This window comes from Biomphalaria glabrata, chromosome 12, assembly GCF_947242115.1.
Source record: "Biomphalaria glabrata chromosome 12, xgBioGlab47.1, whole genome shotgun sequence".
Lineage (NCBI taxonomy): Eukaryota > Metazoa > Mollusca > Gastropoda > Planorbidae > Biomphalaria > Biomphalaria glabrata.
This window is the reverse complement of record NC_074722.1, coordinates 16119795-16135044: the sequence shown is the minus strand read 5'-3', so window position 1 is coordinate 16135044 and position 15250 is coordinate 16119795. Positions and strand designations below refer to the sequence as shown.

The 15250-nt window shown below is 35.6% G+C and overlaps 1 protein-coding gene across 1 annotated transcript; it reads right to left on the bottom strand.

The window, feature by feature from the left end:
* Positions 1–5635: 5635 nt before the first annotated feature.
* On the bottom strand, positions 5636–6418 carry LOC129922132 (collagen alpha-2(IV) chain-like). Its single transcript, XM_056006784.1, has one exon. It carries the CDS (start codon positions 6416–6418, stop codon positions 5636–5638), a length of 783 nt encoding a protein of 260 aa, XP_055862759.1.
* Between the last annotated feature and the right edge of the window lie 8832 nt (positions 6419–15250).

Here is a 15250-nt window from a genome sequence, read left to right as displayed (position 1 = left end):
CCATGTGCAGCCTAAATTAAAATTCTATGATTCACTCAAAGTGTTCCATGAGTAGCCTAAATTAAAATTCTATGATTCACTCAAAGTGTTTCATGTGCAGCCTAAATTAAAATTCTATGATTCACTCAAAGTGTTCCATGGGACCATGAGTAGCCTAAATTAAAATTCTATGATTCACTCAAAGTGTTCCATGAGTAGCCTAAATTAAAATTCTATGATTCACTCAAAGTGTTCCATGTGCAGCCTAAATTAAAATTCTATGATTCACACAAAGTGTGCCATGTGCAGCCTAAATTAAAATTCTATGATTCATTCGAAGTGTTCCATGTGCAGCCTAAATTAAAATTCTATGATTCACTCAAAGTGTTCCATGAGTAGCCTAAATTAAAATTCTATGATTCACACAAAGTGTTCCATGTGCAGCCTAAATTAAAATTCTATGATTCACACGAAGTGTTCCATGAGTAGCCTAAATTAAAATTCTATGATTCACACGAAGTGTTCCATGATTAGCCTAAATTAAAATTCTATGATTCACACGAAGTGTTCCATGAGTAGCCTAAATTAAAATTCTATGATTCACACAAAGTGTTCCATGTGCAGCCTATATTAAAATTCTATGATTCACTCAAAGTGTTCCATGAGTAGCCTAAATTAAAATTCTATTATTCACTCAAAGTGTTCCATGTGCAGCCTAAATTAAAATTCTATGATTCACTCAAAGTGTTCCATGTGCAGCCTAAATTAAAATTCTATGATTCACTCAAAGTGTTCCACGTGCAGCCTAAATTAAAATTCTATGAATCACTCAAAGTGTTCCATGAGTAGCCTAAATTAAAATTCTATGATTCACTCAAAGTTTTCCATGAGTAGCCTAAATTAAAATTCTATGATTCACTCAAAGTGTTCCATGTGCAGCCTAAATTAAAATTCTATGATTCACACAAAGTGTTCCATGAGTAGCCTAAATTAAAATTCTATGATTCACTCAAAGTTTTCCATGAGTAGCCTAAATTAAAATTCTATGATTCACTCAAAGTGTTCCATGAGTAGCCTAAATTAAAATTCTATGATTCACTCAAAGTTTTCCATGAGTAGCCTAAATTAAAATTCTATGATTCACTCAAAGTTTTCCATGTGCAGCCTAAATTAAAATTCTATGATTCACTCAAATTTTGGTGTACGTTTTTAAGCACTGTCGGATCCGAGGGTGGGGGCGTAGGGGCGATCGGTCTTAAGATGAGTTGATGTGGAAGTACTTTTTTTTTTCAATTTTAATAGAATTGAAATGAAACCTAGAGCGTTTCTAAGAACTTAATGTATCAGGACATATCAATGCCAAACACAATACTCTTGATGCATTTATTATTTATGAGGAACGAACGAAGGTCAAAAGTCTCCCTAAAAAATCATTCGGTAAAGCAATGGAATCACCTCAAACATTTCTACATAGTCCCAACTAGACGTCTACAGTGCCGTGTTGAAAGTTTTTCAAATGCTCAAAGATTGCATTGACTTTTTATATCCTAATATAGCTGTGAGTAGCTATGTCAGAAATAGATTGATGGATGAAGTGCTCAGTTCAGTTGTCATAATTACGCCCGAAGCTGATAAGAAAAACTATTATGACAACAGTGGTAACAACTCGTTGGTTACATTTTGATTTCATTAAATCTTGTATCAAATTTCTGTATTTTCTACAAAAAGAAATTACGCCCCGCGTCATTTTTTATTCTATTTTGGCACGCTCCCCAAAAAGTGTGCCCATCCCTGCCCTATAGGCCTGCTATACATTCAAACAATACTTCCATATTCTGTATTTCGGAAACACCGAAAATCATACTATGCATAACTTTGCCTCCGTTTTATGGAAATCTCATCTATGACTACGGGTGATTATTACTTGTATTTGATACACGTCAATTTATATGAGTTAGTGCCCTTACGTAAAGAAAACAAGACACACCTCCTTTCTACAACTTATAGAGCGATTAGTTTGCGCGTAATAACTAGATTTTAAAAAGGAAAGTTTGTATTTCATTGTTTACAACATTGGCCTATAGGCCTAATTTTATTGTCCATGTTAAAATGTAATATAAATTAAAATACAACTTTTAATAATAATGGGCGCCATGTAGTCATGTATGCCTACATATAAAAAGCACAATCAAAACACTAAGCTTTTAGACAAATCCATACATGGTACACAATCTTCAGGTGTTAATATAATTGATCGTAATTAATTTAATTCACATAATAGAGATTTATGTAATAAATTAACATAGATTTGTGTGCAAAAAGAAACTTAGAAAAAACAAGATTACAGCCAAATCGAATTTACCAATGGACAGGGAATATTCAAGCCATTATCTTGTTTTGATCGTTTAATTAAAGTTTTAAAGTAACAAAAATTAAAAAAAAATGTTCACTTAAAAGCAAACATGACAACACAGTATCGATGATAAGACTTTTATAATTCTTCAGGAAAAATGACTTGAAATAGAGCTCCTTTAACAGTAGAGCTGCGTTAACGGACCACATAAGAACAGCCTGGAAACCTCCCAGATACGTACCTCTCCCCAACACTTTCGGTGAACACATTGGAGTAGATGGGCTAAGTAATTACAATAAAAGTCATGAGTAGCAATATCTATTTTAACTAAATGCACATGCTATAATCATTTGACATGTCTTTTAAAGAATATTATAAATTTATATTAGAAATATTCAGTAAAAAAGCGATTTTAAAAAAGGCTACAATGGCGATGATACATAAAAGTGCCTGTACAGTTTATTTTATGATCCATTCTTTTTTTTTTATATGTTATTTTAGAAGTATTTGAAGGCTAAATGTGTGACTTCAACCTCTTTTTTTCTTAATGGAATAAAATGACTCGTGAATATCATTGATTATATATTAAACCTCCAGATAACATATGTTCTGGAAGCTAAAACTCGGGACTAGCGAGACTTGTCCTTGTGGAGCATCACCATAGAATGCTGACTATGTCCTTCAAAGCTGCATACTTTATCAAGAGAACCGAACAAGACACTGATCCCAAAACCCTCCTATAGAAGAAAAACTATATAGAGAACTGCCTGATCTGGAAACCACTGCCCGGTTCATCTCAGATATGGGATTACTGATCTGAGCTCTTGTAGAAATAAATTGTGAACGAAGAAGATTAAAACTCCACAGAGTTCATGTACTAATTATGGTATATAATTTTATAATTTGCACACTTCTTTTTGTGTTGTGTCCAAAGATAGATAATGTAAAAAAAAAAATGTGACAGACATAAATTTTGACATTTAAGTTTTAAAATATAAAAAATTCAAAAAATTACTGCACATGAGTGGCGTCAACAGATGTTTATCAAACACTTGATGCAGCGTCCCGAAATGCGTCATTAAGTGCAAACTATTTGCCTTGAAGAGTTTCGATTGTTTATTTCGTCATTCAATCCCAAAAATATGACGTAATCAAATATTCCTCTCTTTTTCTACTGAGAATATTTTGTCTTAACATTTTACACCATAAATCGATGAAGGGTTAAAAAAAAAAAAAAGGGTAAAATTTACCTTCAGCAAAAACATCGTGTCTTTGGAGAACGGCTTGTCGATAATTGTAGTTTATCAAGTCTTCCAGCCTGGAAGAAAAGTTGAGTGCGCAGGAAGGACAAAAGTTCCAAGTTATATAGAAAGACAATGCAGTCTTGGATCAGTTGCTAATCATTCCACTTCTCAAAATATTGTGTCGTAGACTGCTTGGCAATGGCAATATGACGATGCCTATTTATAGCAGCACAATACTAAAGGGAGATAAATGTTAAGGAAAAAGAAACTTATCGAGCAATGATGTCATTGTAGTGCAAAAAAAAAAAAAAAAAAGGCCGTTGAGACTGTGGTTGGTGGTGTATTTCAATAGCTTCATTTTAATGCTTAGTATTATTGTGTGGCTGATATAGAAAATGGCTGCGTGACTGAGTCTGCTAAGTGTTATGACGTAACAGTCCTAAACTCTCATCTACGATGTAAATGTGTAAAAAAAATTGTAAAAAATAAAATGGACGACTTTAAACAAAAAAACAACAACAATAACTATGACATCATAAATCAACATCAACTTCAGTTTGAACTAGAATATCAATTAGATTTAGATCTTATTGTTTTACTATGCCGTGGATTCCTGGCCAGCCTGTGTTGAAACCATGGGCGTAGCCGGTGTAGTCAGAAATTTGTTTTTGAGAGGGCTATTTGGGAGGAAGAGATTTTTCGTTTCTTTACACACATCCGCGCACAATATATCTATTTATATTTTCGAAACTTCCATGATGCTGTCATTTATTTTATTGTAGAAGTTCTCTACTACCTCCTCTTCGGAGGTTGGAGCCTACTCTTCAATATATGTTATATTGAGAGATCTAGTCCCAACTCGAAATATCCAGTTGTTAACAGGGTTGCAGCTTCTAATGCAATAATAATAATAATAATAATTGTATTTATAAAGAGCTGTTAACAAACAAAATGTAGGCTCAAGGCGCTGTAATAACATTACAAACACAAACACGACAGCTAAAATGACAATTAATCTAAAAAAGTTTTAAACAGATAGGTCTTAATGTTCTTCTTAAAAGTGGTGTAGCATGTTGTTTGTCTGAGATCAATGGGGAGTGAGTTCCAAACCTTTGGTCCATGCAGTGAAAAAGCCCGCAGACCGTAGCTTTTGAGGGAGAAACGTGGCACCACTAAAAGTCCATTGAGTCCAATTAGCTTTCTCTTTGTGTTGCCGGTTCCTTTCATCGCCATTGTACCAGATCGTGTGACCTTCTTCTTGTATTTACAAAGCGTACACCAACTCAAACTGCGCGTCTGTCTAGTTAAAAGTGTGTACACGTAATTTCTCCCACACCCATTCTCGGATCAAGGTGAAACTTCGCACAATAATTCATTGACATAGACAAGATAAGGAATCAATTTTAAAAAAAGTACACATGTAGACAATTAATTACTGTTAATTAATTATTTTGTTTAATAATAACTAGGGATCCTATCACTTCGGTATTCACAGATATGGCTACATTTGTTGGGTTAAATAATTGTTAACGCTATTTCTCCCTCACGCATTCCCCAATCAAGTTGTTACTTTAAACAATTATTTATTGTACCTAACAAAACATGAATGAATAAACAAAAATATTCAATTAGTCATTCATTATTGATAATTAATTATTTAATTATTAATTAATTAATTATTTTGTTATCAAATAATGGAAATAACTTGTACATTTTTGGTAGATATAGTTTTAAGGATGGAGTTCTTCCCATTTAGATAAGCTTTATTGTTGTTTTTTTTTTTGTTTTTTTTTAAGGATTTTAAAAATATTTTGCTTGTTTATATTGTCTCCACAACCTGTCCATCAGACTTCTGAGAGGCCGAAAAGTTCCAATAACGGTGCTCATGTTTGGTAACTTTATTGTTTTAATGTGTGTCTTATTACACTATTCTTCGCTTCCGAAACCCTGCGACACCTCAGCAAGTAACGCGGTCATTGTTAAATATTGTTAGCCGGGCCTCGACCGATCCGGCACGGATTTCAATGGTTTCGTCTTTGTCCTAACATTTTACTGAGGTTTAATAAGTCTTGGTGACACCCATCTCTTCTCCAAGACCAATTATTCCTTTGACACCCATCTCTTCTCCAAGACCAATTATTCCTTTGACACCCATCTCTTCTCCAAGACCAATTATTCCTTTGACACCCATCTCTTCTTCAAGACCAATTATTCCTTTGACACCTAGCTCTTCTCCTAGACCAATTATTCCTTTGACACCCATCTCTTCTCCAAGACCAATTATTCCTTTGACACCCATCTCTTCTCCAAGACCAATTATTCCTTTGACACCCATCTCTTCTCCAAGACCAATTATTCCTTTGACACCCATCTCTTCTCCAAGACCAATTATTCCTTTGACACCCATCTCTTCTCCAAGACCAATTTTTCCTTTGACACCCATCTCTTCTCCAAGACCAATTTTTCCTTTGACACCCATCTCTTCTCCAAGACCAATTATTCCTTTGACACCCATCTCTTCTCCAAGACCAATTAATCCTTTGACACCCATCTCGTCTCCAAGACCAATTATTCCTTTGACACCCATCTCTTCTCCAAGACCAATTTTTCCTTTGACACCCATCTCTTCTCCAAGACCAATTTTTCCTTTGACACCCATCTCTTCTCCAAGACCAATTTTTCCTTTGACACCCATCTCTTCTCCAAGACCAATTATTCCTTTGACACCTATCTCTTCTCCAAGACCAATTTTTCTTTTGACACCTATCTCTTCTCCAAGACCAATTATTCCTTGGAGTTTTCTCCCCAAGATAGAAAGTCTTACATGACTAATGCGTTCCATCTGCTCATTCCTTTTTTAAAGATTGATGGTGGTTTTGGTCCGCACCGGATATTTCATTTCTCCGGTACCTACCACATCTAGTTTCCCTATCCGCCAACTGAGGAGGCGCTCGATAGGAGAAAACTCCACATGACTGTATCAAAGAAGTTCTGAATAAAGAGATCCTCCTTGTTATGGAAGAATGGAATACCAGGATAGGAAAGGATGCATTTGAGTCAAGAGAAACTAACGACAGAGGCTCTTAACGTTTGCCAGCAGCTATAAACTCACTGTAGCTTGATAGGAGAAAACTCCACACGAATGCACCTAACACCTTATTCCCACATCAACCATAAAGAACAACTACGTGGCACGCAACAGATAACAAAATGTACAGCCAGATCGACTTTATTATGTTTCCTTTGAGGTCAAATCATGCATCAACAAAGCCAAAACCGGAACTTTTCCTGGAGCTGACATAGTCAGCAAGCATGACATGGTATTGAATCGCAAGCCTACGAACCCAGGCATTAAATAAGACTCGACTCGACATTGAAACATTCATAGACCCTAACGTTGTTGCAAGGGAATTTGTGGGCCCCTTCCCCCCCCCCCTCCCCCAATGAAATAAATAAAAATAAGCAGTGAAAAAATAAAATTACGCACTTATTACAAACCTGCTCGTTGTCAGGGGGAGGTATGGCGAGGGTGAATATGTTACTTTGATATTTTGGTATGATAGTTACATCGCTTGTTTTGCGTATCCCACAGGTTATGAATGTGAATAGTTTTGCACGTGTTATGAACTGAATGGTTTAGTCTTCTTTGAATATGCGAGAGAGTGTGTTAGTCAGTGATGTCTTGTTCCCGGTCCAGGAAGGTTGGACAGTCGCTTCCTGGACTGGACTATTTCTTGAGAGTGATATAAGTGTGTGCTTTATTAAATATTAAAGTATTATCGTTATTCAATACAGCTGGAGTTAGAGTTGAAGTATATTGAGTATTAATTGTTCCTACTTAAGTAACCCTTAATGAGCCAAGCAAGTATTAATTAATTGGAATTGAGTAGCCTAATTGTGTAACCCCTAACGAGCCAAGTCAAGCAAAGCAAGAATAGAACCCAGACACTCGTCTATATCTAAATAGACAATTCATTATATCGCAATTTCCGTAGTAGAGACAGCGTTAGACTAGTAAACGTAGAATCATAGTGCTCTACTATGTTTGATATGTGATCCATGTTTAAACCTGTGTGAGGCCCCCATCAATTTGAGGCTTTACGGAGTCTAGTTTGCCTATGCCTGAGCTAAAAATGAACTCAAATGAAATCTTTGATTTATGTGATGCAAGAAGAGAACTAAAATAGAACGAGAGAAACATTAAAATTACTTTGTTAAAAAGACGAAACCTCCATTATGCGACTTATTGAGCGATTGTTTTTGTCTTTAAAAAGTAATGAATGTTAGATAATAAAACAATTTTTTAAAACTTTATTTGATATCAAACAAAAAATAAAGTTCCAATAATCATTTAACTAATTGGTTGATTTTTAAGATTGATTCATGTTTTATTATGTACAATAAATAATTGTTTCAAGTTTCAACTTTATCCGAGAATGGGTGTGGGAGAAATAACGTATTTAATTCTCTAAGGGTACGAAAGTCTACATATTTAGCCATATCTTTGAATACTGAAGGATTAATTTCCTTTGATGGAATCAAACAAAATAATTAATTACCAGTAATTAATTGACAATATTTTTTTTATTGATTCATGCCAATGAACAATTATACGAACTTTCAGCTTGATCCGAGAATGGGTGTTGAAGAAATAACGAGAACAAACTTTGTACCAGACAGACAGACAGAGTGAGTCGATATAAGGTTTGTAATTAATATAACGCGATGTTCACACTATATTTATAGTTTTAGTTTATGTAATTGTGTGATTCTAATTAATTTAGGTCTACTATTAAATTAACAACAACAGCACACACAAAAAAAAACAAACTCATGTAAACATAGTCTACATAACTATTAGGTTAACTTGACCTTCACCTTGCAGTTCTGCTAATTTCCGTTGTCTGCTCTTTCCTCATCCGGCTTCGTGTCAGCGCGTGTATTTGATGATCGATATGTCTATCAATATCGCAGCTTCCCCCAGCAGACACGCCTGTACTTGGGTGAGGACAGTAGACAAACAAAGCTTGTGTTTAGCATCACACGGACTCTTTAATGGATTAGCTCTTGATACATTATGTCTTTTTTTTTTTTGTTTCGTGAGATAAATATTATTCCATGATTTGAAACTTGGCTGCCTCTGGTGTTTTCAAGCATATCTGACGGAAGTTTTTTTTATAATTTTTTTTTGGACATACTTTATAAAGTACCTTACATTCTACACTATTTCATCCGCGCTTTTTGTTTTTTACTTTGTAGGATTTTAGTAAATTTTACAGGGTCTAGGTCAGTGAGGCTTTAACTTTTTCGGCCCCGCGTACTACATTTCCACAACAATGTCACGGGCTGATCATCTAAAAAAAAAAACACGTCAAATCCAATATTAGGCCTACCAATCCTCAATATCATCGTTGTGCACTATAGGTAGCAGTTTTGATATGATTGCCTACTGCAGTTTGGACTTGAACCTTGATAACGTCGCTGGTTGACTTCCGTCAAATCTGAGAGCGATTCTGCTGACATATCTGATAGATCAATGTATAAATGGTCCAAACAGATAGCGACAATGCTGTCTCCTCGAAATGACGCTACTCAAATATTAGCACGTGGATAGGCGGAGTTAATGAACGTCTTTGAACACGTTTTCTTTCATCTAAATTTTGATCTATCTTTTGGTTCTTTTTTTTACAAAGCCTTTATCAACTCTGTCTCGTGAACTCGATATATCTCCCACACCCTTTCGCGGATCAAGCTGAAACTTTACACAATTAATAATAGTACTTAACAAAACAAGATTAAATACAAAAAATCAACCAAGGGAAATTAATCCCTCAGTATTAAGATATATGGCTAAATATGTGGGGTTTTGTCCCCTCATATAAGTGTGAACATTCTTTCTCCCACACCCATTCTCGGATCAAGTTGAAACTTTAAACGCTTATTTATTGTACCCGACAAGACATGAATTAATAAAAAATCTACCAATTGGTCAAATAATTGTCGGTAGTTAATTATTTTGCTTTAGATGGAATAAGGGAAATAACTTCTACATTATTGAGATATATAGTTGTAAGGGTAGAGTTCCTCCCGTTAGTTTGTTAAGGTTATTGTTTTTTTGGCGCAATGAAGTATCAGCAAGCTGAAAAGAGGTAGAGAAAAAAAAGAGGCCAGTTAGGGTATCGAACCCACGACATTCGCGTTATTAGCACGTGGCTCTAGCATCACAGTTTACCAGCAATACATCTATGTGCGAAATGTTACCTTGAAACAAAAAAAAACATTTAAAAAAAATATTTAAAAAAAAAACATTCCCCTTTGTACAACTTCTAGAGTGATTATTTTGCTCTATATAACTAATAAATGTTAGATGAAAGAAAAGAAGAGGGTACATTTTTACCCAGCCCCATCCACCCTGACGAGAAAAAATCCTGGTAAGCCAAACCGAATGTACAAATCTACTACATTTTATAATATTTTACTGATAGGTATTTAAATCTAGATCTAGAAGACGATGCGCATATGTCCTTACCTTGATTTATTGAACTCTTCAATTATATTCCTACATGCGGAAATACCCGAAGACGTATAGTTCGTTCAAGATAAATATGTCCTGGTTCTCTAGTCAAATTTAAATATTTCTATAACGGTCAAACTAAGCTTTTGCCAGTGTGGCCAACCAGCTAGTAATTATTTTCCCAACGATATACAGAAACGGTGAAATTTCTAGGAAAGTCGTTAGAGCCGTTTTCAAGCTCGTGTCCAGGTTCCACCCTCTGCCCACGCTCCATAAAGTTCCAGATTTCACGAACTTAAAGAGTTGAATAGAGGTATTATAATAAGTGTATTTTTTTTCATCCTTTTATTTCGTTGAATTGAACGCGCATTCGCACCATTCCACATTCACACCAGGCTGTGCACTTGTGCTTTCAACTTAACACCTTCAGTGTAGTCCAGTAGGGCGTCGGCACCCCTGTCCTGTCTGAGGGCTCCCAACGGTATCTGGCTATGTTGATTGAATGGGCAAAATCGGTCCGTGCCGTGTACACAGCGCACCGTCCCCGTTTCTGGACCCCACTCGCTATAAGTGGCCGAGAACAGTGCTAACTGCGGGGAGCTTGTCTCATATTCCTATAATGTAACCGCCACTGTTCCGTGCAAGGACCGCCATTCCAGCCACGGGTTTGATGACGGCCCCCTTTGTGGAACGGCGTGGCGTTTTTTTCCCATCCCAACCCTGAGTGAGAGAAAAAAAACAACAAAAGCTCACACAGGGCCTGGTTCGCTACTCGTACTTAGCCTATCTAAGTAAAAGCGCTATTACACCAGCGTAGCTCATTTCTTTTCTGCCTCGATAGAGAACAACATCGGACAGATAAGTTAACTTAAGACTATTTTGTGTTAATTTTTTGTTATTTTTTGTTTGTTTTGTAGCTGATGAAGGCCTCGTGGCCCAAACGTCCTTTGTTTTACTTGGTCCGGCAGGGTTACATATATGCATGTTTTTCGTATTTTCTATACAGTCGTTTACCCCTGCAGCAGTAAATCTTTGTTTCTATCCACTACGCTTGGTTTTAGGTATCCAGCACCTTTCCCCTTTCCACCAACAATTTCAGACGCAAATATACAAGAAAAAGAAATAGAATCGGACTAGAAATGAATAATTGGATTTTTATTTTTGACAAAGTTTAAAGTTTGATCATCTAAATAGCAGACTTTAACGCTAGACAATATAACACGTAGCGCCTCTCACCATGAAAACAGACATGACAAGAGAGAGCGAGGGCACCTGCTTTTTTTTTTTTTTGACGTCACTGTATTATCATTGCTAATTCAGACATTGTCCAGCATTCTTGGACAGCCTGGATTGTCTCCACACTAATTAAGTTGATCAAATGCGTTGATTACAAATGAAATCAAAGCTAACGCCGCTTTTAGAATTTCAAAAATGGAACAGGAATCATTTAAAGACGATTATTTTCTATCACAAAAATGTGACAGGGAAAGGGACAGAATATAATTAGGCTAAAATGAAACTTGTCTCAAGAGGCGATATATATGGATGGCTGCCTGGTCGCAGCCAAGGGGGTTTTGATTTTAAACCCCCTACCGGGGGGTTTTGAGTTTAAAACCCCATAACAAGGGGTTTTGAGTTTAAAACCTGCTACCAGGGGTTTTTGCAGTTAAATCCCCCTCTTCTATAAAAAAAAACAACAAAAAAAAAATGCAAACGACAATCCCCAAATTCCAAAAGCACAGTCTATGAGAATTTTGATTTTAAAACCCCCTCCAAAATTTACGATAAACCCCCTCTTCAATATGAAAAAAAAAAAGCAAATTATGCACTCAAAATGTTATGAGCGTAGCTAAATGGGTTTTGACTTAGTTTTAAGTTTAAACTCCCATCCAGTGGAGTTTGAAGCTAAAAATACATCTTCAACATAAAAAAAAACAAATTACACACTCTAAAATCTATGAACGTAGCCAAAGGGTTTTGAGTTTAAACCCCCCGCCAGCGGGATTTGAATCTAAAAAATACATCTTCAACGTAAAAAAAAAAGCAAATTACGCACTCAAAATGCTATGAGCATTGCCACTAATCTAAAAACACTATTTAATAATGTCGACCCTGGGAAGGTACTGGGCTTTATTCGGGAAGTGGGGCTATCTACGAAGATCTGATTTCTGAATTTGTGAACATGCACTATTTACATTAGATTTTTACCAAATATTTAAATTTTTACTACCTTTACTATTTTAACTGTGAATAGACCTTGATTTTAATTATATGACTGTATAGAATCTGGCCCTTGTTGTTTAGAGAGAGAGTAGTCCTTAAGGGACTGCAGGCACGACATGGCCTAAATTGTGCCGATGTGCCTCAAATCAAAAAATCAAATCAAATCAAACCAAAAGGGGTTTTGAGTTTAAATCCCCCTTCAGAATGGTTTGATGTTAAAAAATACCTCTTCAATATAAAAAAAGCAAATTACACCTAAAATTATTTGAGCGTAGCCAAACCAATTGGGGGTTTTGAGTTTAAACTCCTCTCCTCCAGATGGTTTTGAGTTTAAAATCCCCTACAGAGCGTTTTGAGGTGGAAAACCTCTATCTTTAATATTATTATAAAGCAAACTACAGTTACCAAATTCTATGATCGTAGCTAAATGGGGTTTTCAATTTAAAAAAAAACAAACTAAGTCCTGAGATTTTTTAGTTTTAAACCCCCAACAGATGATTTTGACGATAAAACTTCCCTTTTCGATATAAAATCTAAAGCAAACTACAGTCACCTGATTCCAAGAGCGTATTCAAGAGAGGTTACACATTTCTACCAATGGCGGGGCTCCATTAATAAAGTGCCGTGAATAGTCATCTGCCGAAATTGAAAAACACTAAATATGGCTCAACAAAGATGGCTAAGACAGATTTTAGGAGTCAGTTATAGAGATCGGGTCTAAATCAAGGAAATCCTATGACAAACTGAAATTACGCATAATAAGAAATGGGATGATATCCTACTACAACTAGGCGCCTCACATTCATAGAGGTCCTCAGAGCAGGTGAGAAGAGGCTTCAGACATTACCACTGACAGAGTTTTGTGGAAACAGCTTGAAGGCAAATCCGCCGAACGGCGGTGGAGGGTCGAAGTCAGTAAGAATTGCACACTAGGTTTTTGAAATAAGACTTTTAAATAGCAGGAAAATGCACTGTAGATACCTCAGAATATGCATTTTGATGGCATTCAATACCAGAAATAGTGCTCTTAGCGGCGGGGCTCCGCCTTGCGCTGGGGGGAGCTCCTAACGCTCCCCCAGATCCCCTTGCTAGAAATGGCTGGGAGTCAACAATTTTTCCACTAACTACAGGAAAAACCTATTCTAAGGTACAATAAACGTGTTCCGAAATGAAGGGTCAGAATGTAATAAAGATTATGTACACATACATACATACAAATATTTTTTCCGCGGGGGGGGGGGTGAAAAAAATCCCCCCCTAACCCCCCCCACCCGAAAAAAAAATCCTGGCTACGACCATGATATATTATTATTATATTATATTATTTCAAGTGCTTGAATCACAATTTTTTTCATATTGACATAAAAAATCCACTTCATACAGTTATATAATCTAGATCTATATATATATAGCTAGTCGACCGGTGGCGTAGCATACGCATTTAGTCATGCATGTTTTAACCAATGACCTAAATTCTGCCCAGTCACTGGTTTTCCTGGCTTGTTCAGGCAACCCATTCCATGCTCTAATAGCACTAGGGAAGAAGGAGCACTTGTACAAATTTGTCCTAGCATATGGAACGAGGAATGTCCCTTTAACTTTATGTCTTTCTGAGTATTTTATTAGATTTTGTTTTTGTATTTGAAGATTATGGTTTAGTATTTTATGTATAATGGCTACTTTAATTTTAAGTCTTCTATCCTGAAGGCTTTCTAAATTTAGTGATTTTACTAAAGGTGTTACTCTAGTCAAATGTGAATATTCGCTTATTTTGAATCTCACTGCTCTATTTTGTGTCTGTTCCAGTTTCTTAATGTTTTCTTGAGTTGAGGGGTCCCAGATATCGGTTCCATATTCTATTATTGGCCTAACTAATGTTAAATAACATTTTAGTTCTATGTTTTTATTTGAGTTATAGAAATTTCTTTTAATAAACCCTAATGCTTTGTTTGATTTTTTGATAGTTTCATCAATATGGGGATTCCATGACAGTTTTCATTTATTATAACACCTAGGTATTTTGTGTTTTTAGTCTGTGTTACCGGTTTACCATGAATAAGATAAGTGGAATTAATTTGTTTTAGTTTTTTTGTTACTCTTCATAAATGACATATTTTTGGTGGAAAGATATGCTTCAATTTGATTCCCATTTCTGTAATTCATCTAATTCTCTTTGTAAAATGTATGTATCTTGTGTTGTTTTTTATTGTTCTATATATTATGCGATCGTCTGCAAATAATCTGACTTTTGTTCCTGAACTAATGCAATTTGGTAAACCATTTATGTAAATTAAAAATACTAGTGGACCAAACACTGTTCCCTGAGGTAGGGCCTACACCTGAGTTTACTGTTATTGGTGTTGATTTAAAGCCAATTATTATTACAGTTTGTTCTCTCCCTATCAAAAAATCTTTAATCCACTGATGCAATGAACCATCAATGCCAAAATATTTTAAAGCAAACTATGGGGGTGAACTTTGTCAAAAGCCTTGGAAAAATCTAGTAAGATATTATAGCATCTATTTGCTCACTATCATCTAAACCTTTTGAAAAATCATGAATTAGTCCTATTAGTTGTGTTTCACATGATCTATATTTCCTAAAGCTATGTTGGTATGGAGTACGGACATTATGTTTGTCTAAGTGGTTTATAATGTTACATATTCTGTGTTCTAGGATTTTACATGTGATGCTGGTAAGTGATACTGGTCTGTAGTTTCTTGGGTCAGATTTTTCTCCTTTTTTAAATAGGGGGTGACAATTCAAGAAAAACCGGAAGCTTTCTATTAACACTAACTATAACTATTATTATTGTTGCATTCACTCAAAATAAACTTTTGCTAAATGGGAACCTTGTGCCTCATGTAGTTTGACAATGTTGGAAATGTCGGGCTTTAAATTAGTCAAAGCGAGGCAAATATGTCACCTCATGGAAT